This window comes from Pristiophorus japonicus, chromosome 2 (assembly GCF_044704955.1).
Source record: "Pristiophorus japonicus isolate sPriJap1 chromosome 2, sPriJap1.hap1, whole genome shotgun sequence".
Taxonomy (NCBI): Eukaryota; Metazoa; Chordata; class Chondrichthyes; family Pristiophoridae; genus Pristiophorus; species Pristiophorus japonicus.
Genome location: NC_091978.1, coordinates 312,948,329 through 312,969,538, shown reverse-complemented (window position 1 = coordinate 312,969,538; position 21,210 = coordinate 312,948,329). Strand labels below are relative to the sequence as shown.

General features: G+C 45.9%; 1 protein-coding gene across 4 annotated transcripts in view; it reads right to left on the bottom strand.

The window, feature by feature from the left end:
* Positions 1-21,210, bottom strand: part of LOC139247666 (transmembrane protein 144-like) — a 135,933-nt gene that overhangs the window by 30,885 nt on the left and 83,838 nt on the right. For all 4 annotated transcript variants that reach the window (XM_070871754.1, XM_070871777.1, XM_070871759.1 and 1 more), the window contains 3 exons: positions 15,374-15,454; positions 14,887-14,962; positions 8,219-8,298 (listed from right to left, as the gene is read on the bottom strand). In XM_070871754.1, the coding sequence (XP_070727855.1) occupies positions 8,219-8,298; positions 14,887-14,962; positions 15,374-15,454 (237 nt within the window). The remainder of the gene's footprint in view (positions 1-8,218; positions 8,299-14,886; positions 14,963-15,373; positions 15,455-21,210) is intronic.

Here is a 21,210-nt window from a genome sequence, read left to right as displayed (position 1 = left end):
AGTGGGGATGAGAAGCGGGGGGGGGAACGGTTGGTTTGTACAGAAATACTGATGATTTCAGACTAATGTTCGGTTTAAATGTTTTTTATTTAACAAAACCTTATAAGCACATTGGCTCAGATAGCTACACCATTACACACTGGTGATTCCTTAATATGAAAGGGTATAATCACACTTAACTTCAATCAACTCAAACTTTAACTGGCACCAAGGTGTTGCCCACCATTGATGTATCACCTGCACACACAGCAGTGTGTCAGCCTTGTAAATAACAGCAACGTTCCTTCAGGCAAAGTTATCATTGATGAGCTCCTGACGTAAGGCTCTTGCAGCTATCATGCCACCTTGGGCCCTTTCATGCAGTCTATGGCGGGGGGGGGGGCAGGGGCATGGCTTCTGTGTCAAGCCTGATTGTCTGGGCCGATGTCAGCATCCGCCTCCTCGTCCTCCTCTTCCTCTCTCTGGTGAGGTGGACTATCAGGCTCATCAGGCAATTATTATTCCCTCCTGATAGCCAAGTTGTGCAGCATGGAGCACATCACCACGAATTTAGCTACCTGCTCAGGATGGTATTGGAGTTTGCCTCCTGAGTGGTCCAGGCATCTAAAGCGCTGCTTCAGCACTCCAATGGTTTTCTCCACGATATGGCGAGCTGCTCTGTGGCTCTCGTTTTATCGTCTCTCGGCCTCGGTGTGGGTGTCACACAGTGGGGTCATCAGCCAGATGGCGAGGCCATATCGTTTGTCACCAAGCATCCAGCATTGACCTTGTGGCTCATTGTTAAACAAGTCAGATACAGTGCTCTCATGCAGGATGTGAGCATCATGGATGCTGCCCAGAAATTGAGCATTCACTGCCAGTATAATTTGCTGGTGGTCAACAACCAGTTGGACATTCAGGGAGTGGAATCCCTTGCGGTTCCTGAAAACCTCAGCATCCTGAAAAGGTGCCCACATCGCGATGTGCGTACAGTCTAATGCTCCCTGCACCTTGGGGATGTTTGCAATTCAGGAGAATCCTAGAGCCTTCTCACTTGTGCCTCCCTGGTCATAGGGAAGCTGATCAAGTCCCTCCCGTGTGCGTACAGAGCTTCAGTGACCTGTCTAATGCAGCGATGTGTGGCATGCTTAGAAAGTCCGCAAATGTCTCCAGCTGTGGCCTGAAAAGAACCCGAGGCATAGAACGGCAGTGTCACGGTGACTTTGACCTCGACGGACAGTGCAATACTGATGGTGCTGGCAGGCTGCAGATCTGCCCTTATCAGCTGGCATACCTCAGTGATAACCTCTTTGTGGAAGCGCAGTCTCTGAAGGTAGGTGGTGTTGGGCAAGTCGAGGTAAGAATGCTTCTCCTTGTACTTGCGGGGGGGGGTATCATGTCTGGTCCTCCTCATCTGTCTGTCACGTCTTACATTGGACACATAATGCAGTGAAGCGTTCCTTCGGCGATGTCGTGTCTGCTGCATGTAATTGGTCACCAAGAGAGGGTGAGAAAGGACAGGCCCCATTGCAGTAGCTCTCTGTTTTCCACCGATTGGTCACAAACAAAGAATGTCCCAACAAAGACACCTCTTCAATTCCAATCGGTCACAGTATGGTCAAGATGTTTTCACAGATGCTCACATCAACTCCAACGACCTGCAGAGTACATCCGAACTCCGCCGAGGTTGAAGTACAGCAGCCTTTTAAAGGACGCGACATGTGATCTACAACATGGCGTCCATAATGCTGTGATTAGTTCTGGTTAGTTCCACTTTCTGTGGGTGGTTTTTTGGGCGAGCGATATTGTGGCCGATATGTGTGCGATGTGGTGAAATTGATGCTGGGTGATCTCATGGCCGCTAGTTTCGGTAAATATGCTCTTTACGACAAAAAAAAGTGGATGAACGTTAGTATTGAATCTCGGTGTTAAATCCTTGCGGAAAGTAACGCTGGGCGATATTATGGGCATTGAATTCGCCCATTCTGCTGATTCCGCCCCAAAAAAGTGGGCGGGTGGTAATATTTTTTCCCGGTGTTAAGCACATGGGACAAATGCCCGCCAGTTTCCATTTTGTGCCAAAATGGGCGATATACGAGCGTTATTCGTCATTTCAGCGGTAAAATGGGCGTTAAGCATGCAAAAAAAGTGGAGGTGTTAACCCTATGTCACAGAAAAAAAGTTACTTTAAATGTTGTGTTTTAAAACAAATTTTAAAAGGGGTCTGAGACAATAAGTAATTAAGATACTAAAGAGCTATCTTTGAGATTGTTTTCCAATGGACTGTGCATAATGACAGCATGTCTCAGTAAATTACTCACACCGATTGTATTGGAGAGTCACTGGCCACAGGTGGTTGGCCTGAGGTCTGGCAACCCTTCCCTTACTGGAGATAAAACATAAAGACAGACACAGAGAGGGAAGTTTTCTAAAGCAGGAAGGTCGTGAAGACAGTTCTGTTAAGGCAAAAATGTTAGAATGCTACAAGATAGTGAAAAGCCATCTTATTTAAGTCAAGTAAGTTGACCCATTGATGGAGGGTAACAGGGCATGTTCTTTTTATATTGCATTATTACTCAAACATAAATTGCACAGATTGAATTAACTGAGTTCAATCATAACAGTTGCTAAGTTCACCTTTTCTGTGAAATAAAACAACTTAACAATTTATATCTGGTAGTATCTCTCCAAGTGTTTCCTTGGTTTGCCTTTGGAAAGACTGAAGGACACATGCAAAGAAACTCAAATATCCAATCCGGATCCCAAGGGGACACTACTGTTACACTGCTATTCAAGAAAGGTGGGAGAGCGAAAACAGGGAACTACAGGCTAGTTAGCCTGACATCTGTTGTCAGGAAAATACTGGAATCCATTGTCAAGGAAGTGGTAACAGGACACTTAGAAAATCACAACATGATTAGGCAGAGTCAACATGGTTTTATGAACGAGAAATCGCATTTGACAAACTTATTTGTGTTTTTGGAGGATATGACTAACAGGGTATACAAAGGGGAACCAGTGGGTGTAGTATATTTGGATTTTCAAAAGGCATTCGATAAAGCGCCACAAGATAGGGTCACATAGGATTGGAGATAATGTATTAGCATGGATAGAGGATTGGTTAATGGACAGAAAGAAGACAGTAGGGATAAATGGGTCATTTTCAGGTTGGCAGGCTGTAAGTAGTGGGGTGCCGCAAGGATCAGTGCTGGGGCCTCAGCTATTTACAATCTATATTAATGATGTAGATGAAGGGACCGAGTGTAATGTATCCAAGTTTGCTGATGATACAAAGCTAGGTGGAACAGTAAGCTGTGAGGAGAACACAAAGAGTCTGCAAAGGGATATAGACAGATTAAGTGAATGGGCAGTTAGGTGGCAGATGGAGTATAAGGCAGGGAAATATGAGGATTTTCACCTTAGTAGGAAGAATAGAAAATCATAGTATTTTTTAAATGATGAGAAACTTTTAAATGTTGGTGTCAGAGAGATTTGGGTGTCCTTGATCAAGAAACACAGAAAGCTAGCATGCAGGTACAGCAAGCAATGAGGAAGGCAAACGACATGTTGGCCTTTATTGCAAGGGTGTTGGGAGTATAAAAGTAAGGAAGTCTTGCTACAATTGTATAGGGCCTTGGTGAAACCACACCTGGAGTACTGTGCACAGTTTTGGAGGAATATACTTGCCTTGGAGACCCATTTATCCCTACTGTCTTCTTTCTGTCCATTAACCAATCCTCTATCCATGCTAATACATTATCTCCAATCCTATGTGCAATGAAGGTTTACTCGATTGATTACTGGGATGAGAGGGCTGTCCTATGATGAGAGATTATGTAGAATGGGCCTATACTCTCTGGAGTTTAGAAGAATGAGAGGTGATCGCTTCTGGGGGAGGTGACGCCTGTACAAGCCGGATGGGTTGCACCTCAACAGAGCAGGGACCAATATTCTCGTAGGCGGGGGTTGCTAGTCCTGTTGGGGAGGGTTTAAACCAGCTTGGCAGGGGGATGGTAACCTCAGAATAGATTCCGTAAGGAGGGGAGTAAAGTTGGAATTAGAAAGCAAAAATCTAGAAAGTGAGTTTGAAGGGCAGAGGAAACAAGAAAGAAAAAAGGGGAAAAAAAAACAAATTTAAAAGCTCTGTCTAAATGCACGTAGCATTCGTAACAAAATAGATGAGTTGACGGCACAAATAAATACAAATGGATATGATCTGATAGCCATTACAGAGACGTGGTTTGCAAGGTGACCAGGACTGGAAACGAAATATTCAGGGATATTTGACAATTCGGAAGGACATACAGAAAGGAAAAGGAGGTGGAGTAGCATTGTTAATAAAGGATGGGATCAGTGCGTTAGTGAGAAACGATATTGGCTCAGAGATCAAGATGTTGAATCAATTGGGTGGAGATATGGAATAATGAAGAGAAAAAGACACTGGTGGGCCTAGTCTATAGGCCCCCTAACAATAGCTACACTGTTGGACAGAGTATAAACTAAGAAATAATGGAGGCTTGTAATAAAGGAACGGCAATAACCATGGGTGATTTTAACCTTCATATTGATTGGACAAAGCAAATTGGCCAGGGTAGCCTTGAGGAAGAGAGTGTATACGGGAAAGTTTCCTTGAACAGTACGTTGCAGAACCAACCAGGGAGCAGGGTATCTTAGATCTAGTACTGTGTAATGTGGCAGGATTAATAAATGATCTCGTAGTAAAAGATCCTCTAGGAATGAGTGACCATAATATGGTTGAATTTCAAATTCAGTTGGAGGGAGAGAAAGTTGATTCTCAAACCAGTGCCCTAAACTTAAATAAAGGGGACTACAAAGGTATGAGGGCAGAGTTAGCTAAAGTAGACTGGGAAAATAGACTAAAATATGGGACGGTTGATGAGCAGTGACAGACATTTAAGGAGATATTTCATAACTCGCAACAAAGATATATCCCAATGAGATAGAAAGACAATAAGAGAAGGGATAACCATCCGTGGCTAACTAAGAAAATAAGGGAGGGTATCAAATTTAAAACAAAGGTATACAATGTGGCCAAGACTAGTGGGAGGCCAGAGGATTGGGAATTTTTTAAAAGCCAGCAGAGAACAACTAAAAATATGATTAAAAGAGGGAAGATAGATTATGAAAGTAAACTAGCACGAAATATAAAAACAGATAGTAAGAGTTTCTACAGGTACATAAAAAGGAAAAGAGTGGCTAAAGTAAATGTTGGTTCCCTGGAGGATGAGACTGGGGAATTAATAGTGGACAACAGGGAAATGGCAGAGACATTGAACAAATATTTTGTATCGGTCTTCACGGTAGAAGACACTAAAAACATCCCAATAGTGGATAATCAAGGGGCTATAGGGAGGGAGGAACTTAATACTATCACTAATGAAGTAGTTCTAGGTAAAATAATGGGACTAAAGGTGGACAAGTCCCGTGGACCTGATGGCTTACATCCAAGGGTCTTAAGAGAAGTGGCAGCAGAGATAGTGGATGCATTGGTTTTAATCTACCAAAATTCCCTGGATTCTGGGCAGTCCCAGCGAATTGGAAAATCGCAAATGTAACGCCCCTATTTAAAAAAAGGAGGCAGACAAAAAGCAGGAAACTATAGACCAGTTAGCCTAACATCTGTCGTTGGGAAAATGCTGGAGTCCATTATTAAGGAAGCAGTAGTGGGACATTTGGAAAAGCATGATTTAATCAAGCAGAGTCAGCATGGTTTTATGAAAGGGAAATCATGTTTGACAAATTTGCTGGAGTTCTTTGAGGATGTAATGAGCAGGGTGGATAAGGGGGAACCAGTGGATGTGGTGCATTTGGATTTCCAGAAGGCATTCAATAAAGTGCCACATAAGAGGTTATTGCACAAGATAAAAGCTCACGGGATTGGGGTTATATATTAGCATGGATAGAGAATTGGCTAACTAACAGAAAACAGAGAGTCGGAATAAATGGGTCATTTTCTGGTTGGCAAACAGTGACTAGTGGGGTGCCGCAGGGATTGGTGCTGGGTCCTCAACTATTTACAATCTATATTAATGACTTGGATGAAGGGACCAAGTGTAATGTAGCCAAGTTTGCTGATGACACAAAGATGGGTGGGAAATCAAATTGTGAGGAGGACACAAAAAATCTGCAAAGGGATATAGACAGGCTAAGTGAGTGGGCAAAAATTTGGCAGATGGAGTATGATGTGGGAAAATGTGAGGTTATCCACTTTGGCAGAGATAATAGAAAAGCAAATGATAATTTAAATGGAGAAAAATTGCAAAGTGCTGCAGTACAGAAAGACCTGGGGGTCCTTGTGCATGAAACACAAAATGTTAGTATGCAGGTACAGCAAGTAATCAGGAAGGCAAATGGAATGTTGGCCTTTATTGCAAGGGGGATAGAGTATAAAAGCAGCTAAGTCCTGCTACAATTGTAAAGGGTATTGGTGAGGCCACACCTGGAGTACTGTATACAGTTTTGGTCTCCGTATTTAAGGAAGGATATACTTGCATTGGAGGCTGTTCAGAGAAGGTTCATTAAGTTGATTCCGGAGATGAGGTTGACTTATGAGGATAGATTTAGTAGGTTGGGTCTATATTCACTGGAGTGCAGAAGAATGAGAGGTGATCTTATTGAAACATAAGATAATGAGGGGGCTCAACTAGGTGGATGCAGAGAGGATATTTCCACTCATAGGGGAAACTAGAACTACGTGGCATTGTGAACAATAAGGGAGTCAAGGGTTATAGGGAGTGGGCGGGGAAGTGGAGTTGAGACCAGGATCAGATCAGCCATGATCTTATTGAATGGCAGAGCAGGCTCGAGGGGCCAAATGGCCTACTCCTACTCCAAGTCCTTATATTCTTATGTTTCAGGGCCAATTTCGGCGGGTTGTGGAGCATTCCCACGCGGAAGAGGCAAGCCGGTGTGCAAAGCCCCTGGTTGCGACACCTATTTCTTATGTTCTTATGATCTCATTGATGGTAGATGCTGAGAGGTTGCTGAGAACTAGGGGGCATTGTCTCAGGATAAGGCGTAGGCCATTTAAGACAGAGATGAGAAGGAATTTCTTTACTCAGAAGGCTGTGAATCTTAGGAATTCTTTGCTCCAGACAGTTGTGGATGCTGAGTCATTGAGTAAGTCGTTGAGTATATTCAAGCTGAGATAGATAGATTTTTGCACTCGAGGGAAATCAAGGGATATGGAGATCAGGCGGGAAAGTGGAGTTGAGGATGCTGAACAGCCATGATCTTATTGAATGGCTGAGCAGGCTCGAGGGTCCGAATGGCCTACTCCTGCTTCTATTTCTTATGTTACATCCCTGCGTTACACTATCACACAAGTAGATGCAGGGCAGCAGGTATCAACACCCATAAAAATAAGGCATTCAGACTGTTTACTGGAGCAACTGTTGCCACTGAACTCGAAAAGGAATCTATAGCAGATTAACATTTGTAACAGGTACATATAAAAGTAACATTTGAGCACTTACAAAACCTCCCAGTAGACTGCAAGAAAAAAGTTGAAAGTGGTCTGATTGAGAAATCAATAAACAACTAAACTCACTTGTGATTTCTTACATCATTCTCGATTTTGTTTGAATCATTAGACATTAATGATAGTACATTTGGAGGCCAATAATTTGGTTCTGAACCTTCTTTGTTGCCTCCAAATTACCTCATTTCACATAATCATGCAAGGTAAGTGTATTTCAATATTTTAGTGCCTCTCCAGTGTGTTGCTCATTATGTGCTAGGTGCTCCACAATGATCAGGGTTGGAAAGTTGCACACCAGGAGATAATCTTTCTTTACAAGGTCTGGTTTGAGGACTTGGCCGTTTGGAGGCTAAATGAAGCAAAATGCTTCAATGAAGATGGAACAACAGTATTTTGAAAAGAATGCCATCCAGAAGTAAATAGAAATATTTGTTGACAGACCTTCCCTTGGAATGCCCATTTGAAACTGGCAGTGTACTTCTAAGGTGACACTGAGGTGTGTTATGGGGAGACCTCTGATCCGAATAAAAATTGGTGCCACAATGAGACTTGCGCAGTTTGTGCAAGTTCTCAATATGCTATGTGCTTCCTCAGTGCACAGGTTTATACAGTGAGCGTCGAATGCATAATCTCAGTGCCAATAGCACAGAGCTTGTTTTGTCTAAAGGGCTCCAGGCACTCACCATTGGATTATCAGCTTACATCACTTTCAATGAAACCCACATCAAGAATACTTACACAAGCCTTTTCTTTTGTGGACTAAGCTTGTCTACCCAGGATTCATCTGATAAGACAGCTTCTTCATCAGTATTTATATTCTATATTTGAAAAATAAAATTGTTACAGAATTCCCAAATATGTCAAACTTCTAGCTTACCTCCTTGAAAGGAATAAATACAAATACAGCTTCAGAAAAGTCCAAAATCCAGAAGTCAAAATAAAAATCAAAACTTTTTTAGATACTTGTGCTCCTTTAACATTTCTATCTTATAGGATTGGTATTATGTAAGAGTTTGTGGCGCAGAGCTTGATATGCATGGAGCACACATCGGGAATGTGGATGTGGAGGTCAGCTGGTCACGGAGAGTTTTCAGTACTGAAAATTAGTAATATCTACACCCATAAGTTTAAAAAAAGGTGTTAACAATTCAGAAAAGGAGCTGTTGTAATATTATTTTCATATCAGAAGCAAATAACACAGAATTATGGAACAAGAAAATGCCATTAGTCCCATCAAGGTTACTTTGTGCACATACAACACATAGGGCTAGATTTTACACATTTGTGCTTATTGCCCAAAAATGGGTGTTATTTCCAGCGTGGGCGGTAAAAATGGGTTTTCAGATCGTCGGCTTCTTGCCCATTCTCAAAACACCTAGTAGTCTCCATTTTTTAAATTGGGCGTTACCGCGAGCGATATGAAATGGGCAGTAACGTTAAATCTCGCTGACTTTCTGCCGTAAAGTGTTGTCGTTCTTAGCAACGGTATGGCAATGTTCGATTCCCACGATTCAGGAGGTCAAGGGTCATCATCACACGCGCAGAAGACAGAGAGAGGGAGCTGAGAGGGACTGAAGGCGTGTGTGGGTGTGGTGTGGCTGCTTTGGGAGGAAGGAGGGCGAGTTGAGAGCTTTAGAGCAAATAGGGAAACAAAAATTAGCTATTATCAGCCACATATTTGCCCGAATTTGGCCTATAATGGAGGGAGAGGAGATGGCATCATAGCACGCTGTGGAGACTGACGTTGGCGAGAGCAGTGAGGTGGGAGAGGAGCACATTGGAGGGCGCAAAAGAGCGAGGAGGTTCTCGGACGAGGCAAATGCCTCCATCATGCAGGAGGTCGAGTCACGCTGGGGTGATTTGACAGAAGTAGGAAGCCCACCCCAAAGGCCTACCAGAAGATATGGACCGAGATAGCAGAGGTAGTCCTGTCGGCAACCAACGATGTGCGTGAGGGCAACCAATGCTGCAAACGATGGAACGACCTTGTCGGATCTACAAGCATAAGTGTTACATTGATTTACATTTACTAATGTATTTATATAATTTGATTTGTAACAGTCATGAGTGACTACCAGCAGATGTGAGGTCTTTCACTTTTACCGGGAATGTTTTACTCAAAGCCTGTGGTCATGTTGCACACCTTTAGGTAAAGAATGGTAATTATCATAATAATCATGATTACATCTGTGGGTTATGTGTTGTATCAGTCTCTGTGCCAGTACCTAGCAATGATATCACACAATGATCTCATGCCATCGACAATGAGGTCCCTGCAGAGGTGAACGGGTGGGGGGCCACCAGTCCCCAGCGACATCACTGAGATGGAGGAGCGGGTGCTCGTACTCGTGGGGAAGCACACCCGGACAGTCATGGAAGCATCTGCAGACCCTGAAGTGATGCCACGTGAGTAACGTTTACACCATTGCATGATGTAAAGTCAATAGATGCCGCACCCACTCATATCCGAATAATCATATATGATAGATGATTTCTAAAATTGTCCTAGAAATAATCCTGGCCTAATGAAAATCATTGCAATGCAAATGCATTCATGGTCATGAAATGTGATGTCTGTGATGATTTTGATAGCAGTGGTGCTTTTGTCGTGCATATGCTGTGTGTAGTGCTGGACTCACCTTGTGACCCTAGCACTCCCTTCTCCTCTAATAACCTAATTTGTGTCTTGCAGCTCAGCCAGCAGCGCGATCCCAGGCAAGACCACAGAGGACAGAAGGTGGGGGCGCTGGGCCCGACTCTCTGGATGATCCTACATCTGGTGCTGAGGAGCTCCGATTCTCGCCCGTTAATCCGCGGGGTTTATTCTCTACGCATAAGAGCGGCAGACTTCGTGGAACCTGCATTGCCACGCTCCAGAAGCCATTTCCACCCCAAGGCCATCTAGTGGTCCTCCGGTCATTCCCGCCTCCACTCTGGCACCTCGCCACAGGACACCCCATTTGTCCCCAGGACGGCGCCGACCCCGCGGAGGCCTCGTGGATGCGGCAGGTCTGGTCCACGAGCGCCACATGAGAGCGGAGAGATGGTACGGTTATCCAGGAGGACTGCAGACATTGGTGACCAGCTCATCGAAGCATTGGGGGGCATATCCCGACAGCTGGCCACTATGACTGAGTACATTCCGCGGATGGCGGAGGCCCTGGATGCGATAGCTAGGAACACTGCTGGCACAGATCTCCCTGTGGTCCCAGAGTGCGGCACTCCACCCCTAGGTTCCGCACCACCACTGCGATCGACAGATGAGAGCAAGGACGAAGATCCTGCTTCTGCATCAGAGAATGTTGCTCCCTCGGCAACCCCCGCTCCCGTACTCATGCAACCACCGCCTCTGCCTTCATCCCCCCCAATGAGGCACCGCCTGAGGAGCTCATCGGCCAGATGGTAGGGAGCGAAAAGGGGTAGAGGTGGGGAGAAGGGGGGGATGGAAAGCGAGGTGCATGTCCACAGGTGATGGCTGTGTTATATCTCTGTCTGGGTGTATGTAATTTGTTGTAATGTATGGGGGAGGGGACCACCCTCCTGCTTTGCGTTTGTATTCTGTGTTGTTGGACATGTTGAACATTTGATTGATGTCAATGGTGGAAAAAGTGGGGTGTGGGCGGGGATTGGGTGTTTTTGCCTGTGATACTTATGATTTCAGACCATTGTTGGTAAAAAAAAAAATTTTTTATTGAACATAACCTTGTTGCGTATTGTCTCAGATAGCTGGACCGTTACACATTGGCGATTCCTTAACATGAAAAGATTAAATAAAACTTAACTTTAATCAACGTAAATTTTAACTGGCACCAAGATGATGGGCACCATTGATGTCTGAGTTGCGTGCACATACAGCAGTGTGTCAGTGTTGTCACTCACAGCAACATTCTTTCAGGCAAATCATTCAGATATCAGCTCCTCATGTAAGAGTCTTGAAGCTATGTAGCCACCACGGGCCTTTCTTGTGGCCTCGAGGGGGTCGTGGGCATGGTTGCATAGCTTGATTGTCTGGCCCTAGATCAGCATCCAGCCCCTTTTCGTCCTCTTCCTCTCTCTCTTGAGGTGGAGCATCAGTCCCTTCTGGCAATTCTTGGCCCCTCCTGATAGCCAGGTTGTGTAGCATGGAGCACACGACCACGAATTTACCTAGTTGCTCAGGGTTGTATTGTACCTCCCCTCCTGAGTGGTCCAGACATCTGAAGCGCCGCTTAAGCACAGTTATTGTTTGCTGGACCACATTGCGTGTCTCTTTGTGGCTCTGGTTGTATCGCTTCTTGGCCTCGGTGTGGGTGTCATGCAGGGGCATCATCAGCCAGGTGGCTAGGTCATAACAGTTATCACCAAGTATCTAGCATTGTCCTTGTGGCTGACTCTTAAAGATGTCAGAGACAGCGCTCTCACACAGGATGTGAGCCTCATCGAAGGTGCCCGGACAGTTGGCATTCACTGCCAGTGTGATCTGGTTGTGGTTGACAACTAGTTGGACCTTCAGGGAGTGAAATCCTTTCTGTTACGAAAATGCTCCAGGTCCTGAGAAGGTGGCCACATGGCGATGTGAGTGCACTGTATAGCTCCCTGCACCCTGGGGAACTTAGCAATGTGGAAGAATGCTCCAGCACTGTCCGTCTGAGCCTCCATGGTCATGGGGAAGCTGATAAAGTCCATCTTTCTCGCGTACAGGGCCTCTGTGACCTGTCTAATGCAGCGATGGGTTGCACGGTAAGACAGAGGGCAAAGCTCGACTGCGGAGGCCCGAAAGGAACCGGACACATAGAAAGACAGTGCCGCGGTGACCTTGACCTCGACTGACACTGATGTCCTGATGGCAGGCTGCATATGTGGCCTAATGAGCTCACATATTTCATTGATCACCACCTTGTGGAAAAGCAGTCTCCGAAGGCAGGTGTGGTCGGATACGTCGAGTTAAGACCTCTTTTCCCTGTACGTGCGGTGTGTATATGGTCTGGTCCGCCTCCTCATTCTTGCATGTCTTAAATTGGTGACATAATGATGTGCATCACACATTAAGCCATCTGCACTCTGCCGCATCTGCGTGTTAATCGATGCAGGCTGAGAAATGGCTGGCCCCATTGCAATGAAAGTATAATAACGACTGATCAGAAGCAATGATTTCCTCACTAAAATACACCTAGAATAAATCCCCAATAGTCCAGAGTCTGAAAATATGTCTGTTGAGATGTTCACTTCACCTGAGAAGAACTCCAGATTCAATGCAAACTCCCCCGAAGTTGAAGCAGCCTTTTGAATGAAGCGAACTGCGATTTAAAAAATGGCAGCCACACCGCTGGCTTTAGTTCAGAACAGTTCCACTTTTTCTGGTCGTTTTTTTGGGCGAGCGATATTGTGGCCGATATCTGTGCGAGGTGGTGAAAGTGATGGTGGGCAATCTCCTGGGCGTTAGTTTCGCCAAATGTGCTCTTTACGACAAAAAAAAATGGGCGGGCGGTATTATTGAATCTCGGCGTTAATTCCATGCGGAAAGTAATGTTGGGTGATATTATGGGCGTTGATTTTGTCCATTCTGATGATTCCGCCCTAAATATGTGGGCTGGCGGTATTATTTTTTCCTGGCATTAGGCACAAGGGGAAAGTAACGCTTGCCGATAAGTTTCCGAAAAATGCCTGTCAGTTTCCATTTTGTGCCTAAATGGGCAATATATGGGCGTTATATGTCATTTCAGCGGTAAAATGGATGTTAAGTGGGCGTTAAGCATGCAAAAAACGAGGAAACTCTAGCCCATAGGATCTACATCACCCAATGGAATGCATAAGGGTGATGAGTTGATTTCCTCATGTCATACTGGATGGATAGATGTATAAAGTTGGGTTGCAAAGTTTGCTTTGTGGTGGGTTTATGTCAGCATTGTGGCTAAAACAACACTGTGATGGTCAGTAACAGAGGGAAAATAAGGTGCAGGACAAATGTTGAAAGGGGAACTGAGGTTGTGGTCACTGGTATTGCAGACGGAGGATTCCATCCCTGATTACCGGCCAGAAAGGAACTGTCTGGATTGCATTCTTCCTTCTGCTTCCTCCTCTTCCCACTGCAAGCGCATGTGGTAAATCTGAAATAAAGGCATAAAATGCTGGAAATACTCAGCAGATCAGGCAGCATCTCGACCTGAGACGTAAACTCTGTTTCTCTCTCCACGGATGTCGCCTGACCTACAGAGTAATTCCAGCATTTTCTGCCTTCTCAGAGGCCTTCCTTTACCATCCGAGGTCGTGCAATCATCCAGCAGCACGCCTTGCACTCCTAGCAGACTTAAAAAACTTAAGATGTACTGCCACGACTTCAATAAAATAAAATCCAATCCAAAAGCTTAAATGCAAACTTGCCTGAAAGATGTGTGTGTCCCGTTTAAGAGGTGCTGACAGCTGAACACTGGGTTTTCATGGCGAGCTTAGGACCCAGTGTAAAGCCCCAATTCACTTTAGTGACGTTAAGTCTTGACATCACCTTCTCTTAATTTCCATTCCCAGGGCCAGCACTGATATCAGCGGTGGTAAGGCCCTCCCCAAAATGCCCCTCCCCACCGAGTCCCACATCACAGAAGGATGCTAGAGTGGCAGCCGCCATTTTTAGACCAGATCGTGGCGGTGACTTGTAGCAGTAAGTGAGATTGGCTGCCACATTTCTGAACATTTCCACAGTAACGACACTAAATATTATTGGATGGCACAGGAATACTATAGGATGTCCTACAGATGTGAAAAGTGCAATATAAATTTTAGCTCTTCCTTTTTGTTCCTTTGTTAAAAAATAAAATTATTTTTGTGCTTGTCAAGGTGAAGGGTGTTCATACTGAGGGATAAGAGGCTAAATTTTTCTGGCCTCGGTCTGCCGTGGTGCTGGGCAGGAGCAGTTCACTCATAATGCACTGTGTCCCAAACACCAAATGAGATGAATGAGATAATTTCTGTGGTTTTGATTGAGGGAGGAGTGTTGGCCAGAACATCAGAACTCCCTGCTCTACTTTAAATATTGCCATGGAATTATTTTTATTCCATCTGAGCAGGTAGGTGGGGCCTCAATTAAAGTCTTACCCAAAAGACAGCATCTAAAAGCACTCCTTCAATATAGCACTGAATTCTCAGCCTAGATTATGTGCTCAAGTCCTGGAGCCACAATTTTCTGGCTTGAAGTGAGAGTGCTACCAAATGAAGCAACAAAAAAGAAACAAAGTACCTTACTAAGCCTGTTTTGTGTGTTCTATCATTATTGAATATAAATTGGATAGAAGATTTCACAGAATGCGGAATCAAAATCTAAGGGTCAATCAAAAGCAAGGAATTTGTTCAACCTTTACAACAGAAGGATTTTCTCCAGTGAAAGTATTTAGACTTGGATTTCTCCAAGATCTCCTCAGGGAGCTGTTACTTACATTGTCAATCAGCAGTGTTGGTTCAGATGTGTTTGCAGCATTCACATCACTCTTGACAAAGAAAAATATGATGGCACTAAAACAGAAAATATTTCAATCAATGCTTTAACTAAACAAATTAAAAAATGCCAGATTACTAAATTCGATACAGAAAAACAAAATTCAATGTAGCTTCAGATTAACTTACAAGTTTGCATCTTATTAGGACAGTATATTATAAAGGTTGTAGATGAATAGATGGTTTTGGTTTTGGTTTCCGACAAACACATTGCTTTCATCTGTTTTGTTATGTATGAATGAAGTAGGAATTACGACTATATTAAATAAATAATTACCCGCACTATTTTTTTTTAATAGTAACATACAAGATTCCTTTACATATAATGCTTTATAATTTCCAGAACAAAACACACCATATAAATCTAGTTAGTAAATACAAATTGCATCAATTACTCTTGTTTCATTAGAGATGGCTGGACAGCTTTACCTCATGAAAGACAAAGCTGCTCCAATGTAGTTCAAGTAAGGTTTTGCTACCTCTTCAGGATCAATGCCAAACCAGCCAAATCTGAAATAGATTAACAGTGCAGTTAAACATTTGGGAATGGCTAAAATTAAGTATTTAAGTTTTCTGTTAATCTGAACTTCAGCCTTTAAAAACCAAATCAACTGAGTCACAATAAAACCAAACTTGAGCTTTGTAACGTTATCCCTGTGACACAGGAAATATACAATTCTACTCCTATGGAATCTCATTATTATTTTTTAAAAGAGCTAATAAAATGAAGCTTCATTTCACCTATTTAGTCAGTGACTGTAAAGTGATGAGGGAATGTGTTAGATAGAAAGCTGCACCTGGAGAGTAAAATAATTTAATCTGTTAGGCGCAAAATTGTGATTATTGGCGTTAGTGTCTGGACGCTACAAGTGCACTTAGAGCTCCAAAATGGCATTCGCAGCGCACGCGAACGTTTGTGGGGTGAATCGCGGCGGACACCATATTGATTAGGGCGTTAGTGCATGTACAGTAAACGTACATCGGAGGTGTGCAGAATAGGCAGATCATGGCACCAATCAGTGTGCAATGCTGATTTGATGCCATACTGCCATTTTGGAGGTCAACATTCCAGCTAACTCTTAACCTTAGACAACTACTCAACAGCAGGGAGGACCCCTCACCAGTGCTATTTAAAGGGATCATCAACCTATTACAGATTAGTTGCTGGTTGATGTCTTCTGGCTATTGGTTTGATTCTATAAATGAGCCTGAAATTCCAGCCTCGCCGGGTCGGTATAGAAGATGGACGGACCTGGCGAGGCTCCGTAAAAGCCGGTTTTCGGCGCACGATGCACATGTGCCAAAAAACGACTTTTCCGATCTGTCAAGTTTTAGCTCAACAGATCCAACATATCCCCGCAGCCAGGATATTCGCATGGGCGAGATTGCGCTATTTGTCCATCTCTTGCCCAGCGAATGTCCTTAAAACGCTTGCACCTGGTAAAAGCAGGCGCATGGCCTACTTTTACCAGCGTAAGAGTTTTAAAACATAAAAAAACATAGAAATAAAATTTAAAAACACATTTTTATATTAGAAACCCTGTCCACTAAGGTAAATTTATTTTAAACCCTAATTATAACATTTTTCTTTTAAAATCCAAAAAAAAAAAATTTTTTCTAACTCATTAACTTTAATTTAAATTAATGTTAAATATGTGAGGTGCTTTTTTTATTTTTTATTTGTGTTTGGGGCTTCTCATTTATAATAATGAGAACTCCTACTTACGGTGCAGCGTCCAAAATCCGGAGTTCCAGAATCCAGAATGTTCCGGCATCTGGACCGATTAGTGGCAGGGTCATCCGGAATCCATAAAATGTTCCGGAAGCCGGACCCTGCCTCAAAGTGCTGCCACTGCCCGATCTCGGGCCTCGCCTCACCAATCCTCACCGCTGCCAGACCTCAGGCCTCACCTCGCCGCCGCCCGACAACGGGCCTTGCCTCACCGCCGCCCGACAACGGGCCTTGCCTCACCGCTGCCCGACCTCAGGCCTCACCTCGCCGACGCCCGACAACGGGCCTTGCCTCACCGCCGCCCGACAACGGGCCTTGCCTCACCGCCGCCCGACAACGGGCCTTGCCTCACCGCTGCCCGACCTCAGGCCTCACCTCGCCGACGCCCGACAACGGGCCTTGCCTCACCGCCGCCCGACCTTGGCCCTCACTTCACCACCCCTCGCCGCTGCCCGACCTCAGGCCTCACCTCGCCGATGCCCGACAACGGGCCTTGCCTCACCGCCGCCCGACCTTGGCCCTCACTTCACCACCCCTCGCCGCTGCCCGACCTCAGGCTTCACCTCGCCGACGCCCAACAACGGGTCTTGCCTCACCGCCGCCCGACCTCGGGCCTCGCCTCACCACCACCTGACCTCGGGCCTCGCCTCACCGCCCCTCGTTGCTGCCCGACCTCGGGGCCTCCTCGCCGGTTCGCCCGACCAGCTCCTCTTTGGCAGGGCCCTGCCTGAACATCTCCACAGCGGCAGGCCCGCCTAAACACTTCCACGACGGTGGGGCCCCGCTCGGCGACCTCATCGCCCGGCGACCCGAACAGCTCTTCGTCGAGCACACCGCCGCCCCCCTCCCCCTTCCTGATATTCCGAAAATACCCGCACCTCGACTCGGGTGTTTCCAGATTCGTGACGTCAGAAAGATGTTCCAAAGTCCGGCAAAACGCAAAATCCGGAACGGCCTCAGTCCCGAGGGTTCCGGATTTGGGACGCTGCACCTGTACTGTACCTTCATTGGTTGTCCAGTGCCACGTGCCTCCAGCTTTTCCCTCTGCATCTCCAAAACATGATGCGCTCTGATGCGCAGCAAGAGGAGGCCTCCGACTGGAATCGCTGGAGTGTACAGGTGCAAAAGGTAGGTGCAGATCTTTTTTCTTATTTTCAGGCGAGCGCCCGCGCAAAGCCTAGAATCTGGATTCAGGCCCAGTGTTTGCAGCTTTCTATAGTTGTTTCAAGTTGTCAAAATCTACGTGAAATGGTGTGGCAGGTGCTGAAGGACTTTTTGCTGACTTCAAGGCTTCCACACAAACCACTTGCCGCCAGATATGGGTACATCAGTAGGAACTCCTCTTGGAATACAGCAAGACTTGGAGAATGAACAGTTGCAATGTAGGGCAGGAAAAGCTGCTAGAAAAGGAAGGAGAAGGGCGGGGGAGGAGAGAAGGGCTCTCAGCAGGACATATCCGCCCAGGCTGTTTAGGGAGCAATTCCCCCACCTGAACCTCAGCGAGGAACAATGCATGAGATGTCTGCGCTTCAGCAAGGACGTCCTCACTGCAATATATCACCTGCCTTGCCAGTGGCTGTGTAGGTGACCGTGGCGATGAACTTTTATGCATCCAGTACTTTCCAGGATGGAGCTGGAGATATTTGCAACTTCTTGCAGTTTGCCACTGTTGCGTAAGGGAGGTCACGGAAGCTCTTTATTCAAAGAGAGCTGACTACATTACATTCTCTCTTGCCAGAGACCAGCAGACGGAGGGAGCACATGGCTTTGCTAGGATTGCAGGCTTCCCCATGGTGCAGGGTGCCACTGACTGCACGCCCATCAGTTTGCAGGCGCCGCATGTCAATTCTGCCATATACTGGAACCAAAAGGGAGTGCACCAGTATGTGACCATCTGCGAATCATGCAGATCAATTTCTGGTACCCGGCAGCAGCCATGATGCCTTCATTCCGCAGCATGACAAGGACTATCCACTGATGATATGGCTCATGACTCCAGTGCACAACCCACGCACACGTGTGCAGTATGTATACAACGAAAGTCATGCTGCCACACAAAATGTGACAAGAGCTGACCACTGGCATCCTTAAACAATGTTTCCGCTGCTTGGAAGAGACCTGCAGTACTGGGCAGAGCGGGTGTCAAGATTCCTGGTGGACTGCTGCAAGCTGCACAACCTTGCCATCATTCGGGTACAGCCCTTGCCACCAGCTATACGGCGACCAGCTGAGGAGGAGCAGGAAGATGAAGAGGGAGGAGGCAACCTAGACAGATGCTTTTTGCCCAGGCTGTCCATGAAGTACTCATCCAAATGCAAAAAAACTAACCACAACCCCAATTCCCCATTCACCAACCGTCCCTCACAGCGCCGGTGTGACCACAATGCAAAAATAAAAGCCATCACAAAATAAAAATTCTAAACCAAATTTATAAATCAAATCATGCCATATCGCAGACTAACATAAACTTATTACCCTCGTGAATTCCCTTAGTGCCTTTGTCTGTCCTAGTGCTCCTACGCAGTGCTACCCCAGTGGCAGCAGCATGGCTGGTGGAAGGCTGTTGATATTCGGTGGAAGAGACTGTGTAAGGCATTGAAGGACAACCTCAAGCAGCTCTGAGCCTAGAAGGCCCGGCTGTGGACTGCACCATCTCGGCATGGACGGCAGCAGTCTGGGCTGGCTGGCTGACAGGCAACTGCAAGGGTACTGGCAGAGTGGCAGTGGTGGGAGGATGAATGCTGTCCTCCCTAGAGAGGACAGCAAGTTTGTGCTTCATGGAGCCACTGCCACTCCCCTGGGGTGGTACCTCAGCGATCCTAGTAATCTGTTGGGAGGACAGATTGCTGGACTGCTGTGACACACTGCAAGACTCTTTGAACACTGTAATCAGTAACCATGAAGGCATCAATCTGAGCTTGCCTGGCAACAAGCTGACCTTGCATGACAGCAATCTGAGCTTCCACTGCAACACTCAGACATTGGGTGGCTGCTGCTTGTGCTCAAATGGAAGCCGAGACATCGGCCATCAAACACTGCATTATGGTTGGGTCCACAAGTGTGCTAATGGAGCTTGCTACCACTTTCATGCTGGAAGGGATGTCCTCTGCAGCGGAACTCATGTGCAACCTCACCCTCTGCCCATCTGACACCTGCGCTATCCTTGTATCCTGCTCTAACTGCAGGCTACTTATGCCCAGTGCCTCACCACATGCAGATCCTGTATCTATGCTATCCTCTAAATTACACGCAGTGTCAGAATCTGAGCTGGTGGCTGTGAGTGTGAAACTGTGTCGCAATGTGTCTTCATCATCACTGTCATCTTGCTCTTCCATCACTGCCTGGACAGTTTGCAGTCCTTGGGTATCTGATAGGTGAAAGGCACAAGGGCAAGGTTGTGGTGAGGGGAGGGGGGGTGGTGGAAATAAGAGGTGCATGCTTACACCATGTGCAGCTTGTAAATTGGAAGTAATTGTGAGATGAGGGGGAAGCAGGACATGAGAAGGAGCATTAGGTATGAGGGTACAGTGATCTTTGATGGTTTCAGCCCTGCCGCTGGCCACAGCCTCAGCAATGGCCGTTCCAATATTGGCCATTACCGTCTCCTTCATGTGGATTAGGACATGCAGGTGAGCCTCTCCTCCACTGGTTATCTCCTGCTGCTTCCGATTGTGCGCCACTTTGTCCTGCAAAAGAGAGTGTAGTGCGTCAGTGAGTGGCATGCAATCTGTTTGGGTGATGTGGTGTCATGATTGAATAGTTCGCAGTGTGTGCAAGCTGTGAGATATGGGTGTGAGACTTGCAGCAGTGCCAAGAGGGTGAGGTGAAGCTTTGAAAGTTCGGTATAAGTCCTGATCGATAGAGATTGCCGGTAGGTGAATGATGGGGGTGTGGTACATTGAGCAGTGGCTGAGGTTAGTGGTGTAGTTGGTAGGATATGACATTTGAAAATACATTCATTGACCTTGGCCACTCACGTGAGATTATTGAACTCCCTGCGGCACCCCATCCAGGTCCTCGGGTTTGACTCCTGGCATTGGCCGCCAAGGCTATCTGCTCACACTGCCTTTTGCGCATGTGTCTGGAGGGCCTCCTGGCCATCTGTAGATAGAGGACCTCTCTCCTACTTTCCACCTCCTCCACCCACGCCTCTAGTGTAGCATCCGAAAACCTTGGAGCCCGCTCTCTCCCATGTTGTGCCATTCTTCACTGTTTCCCAGGTCAGATTCAGTTCCTGAACGACTGCCGACACCTGGTCCAGCCATACTGCACCTCCTCTTTAAAAGGTTCAGGCTAGCTTTGTTTCAAAGCTGAACCAGATGAGGGATAAGCAGGGGATAGTTACTTGGGGTTTTGGAAGGCATTTGAGAAGTTTTTTAAAAAAAAAGTAATTATTGAAAATAGGGAACAGAAGGCGAAGATAAATTGAAAAATTTCTATTGGGGCAGGGAGATAGTTCGATTAGCTTCCAGGTCTTTTATGTAGAACAGAGATCAGCAAGAGCGAGAGTGTGCATTGACAGAGAGAAGGGAAA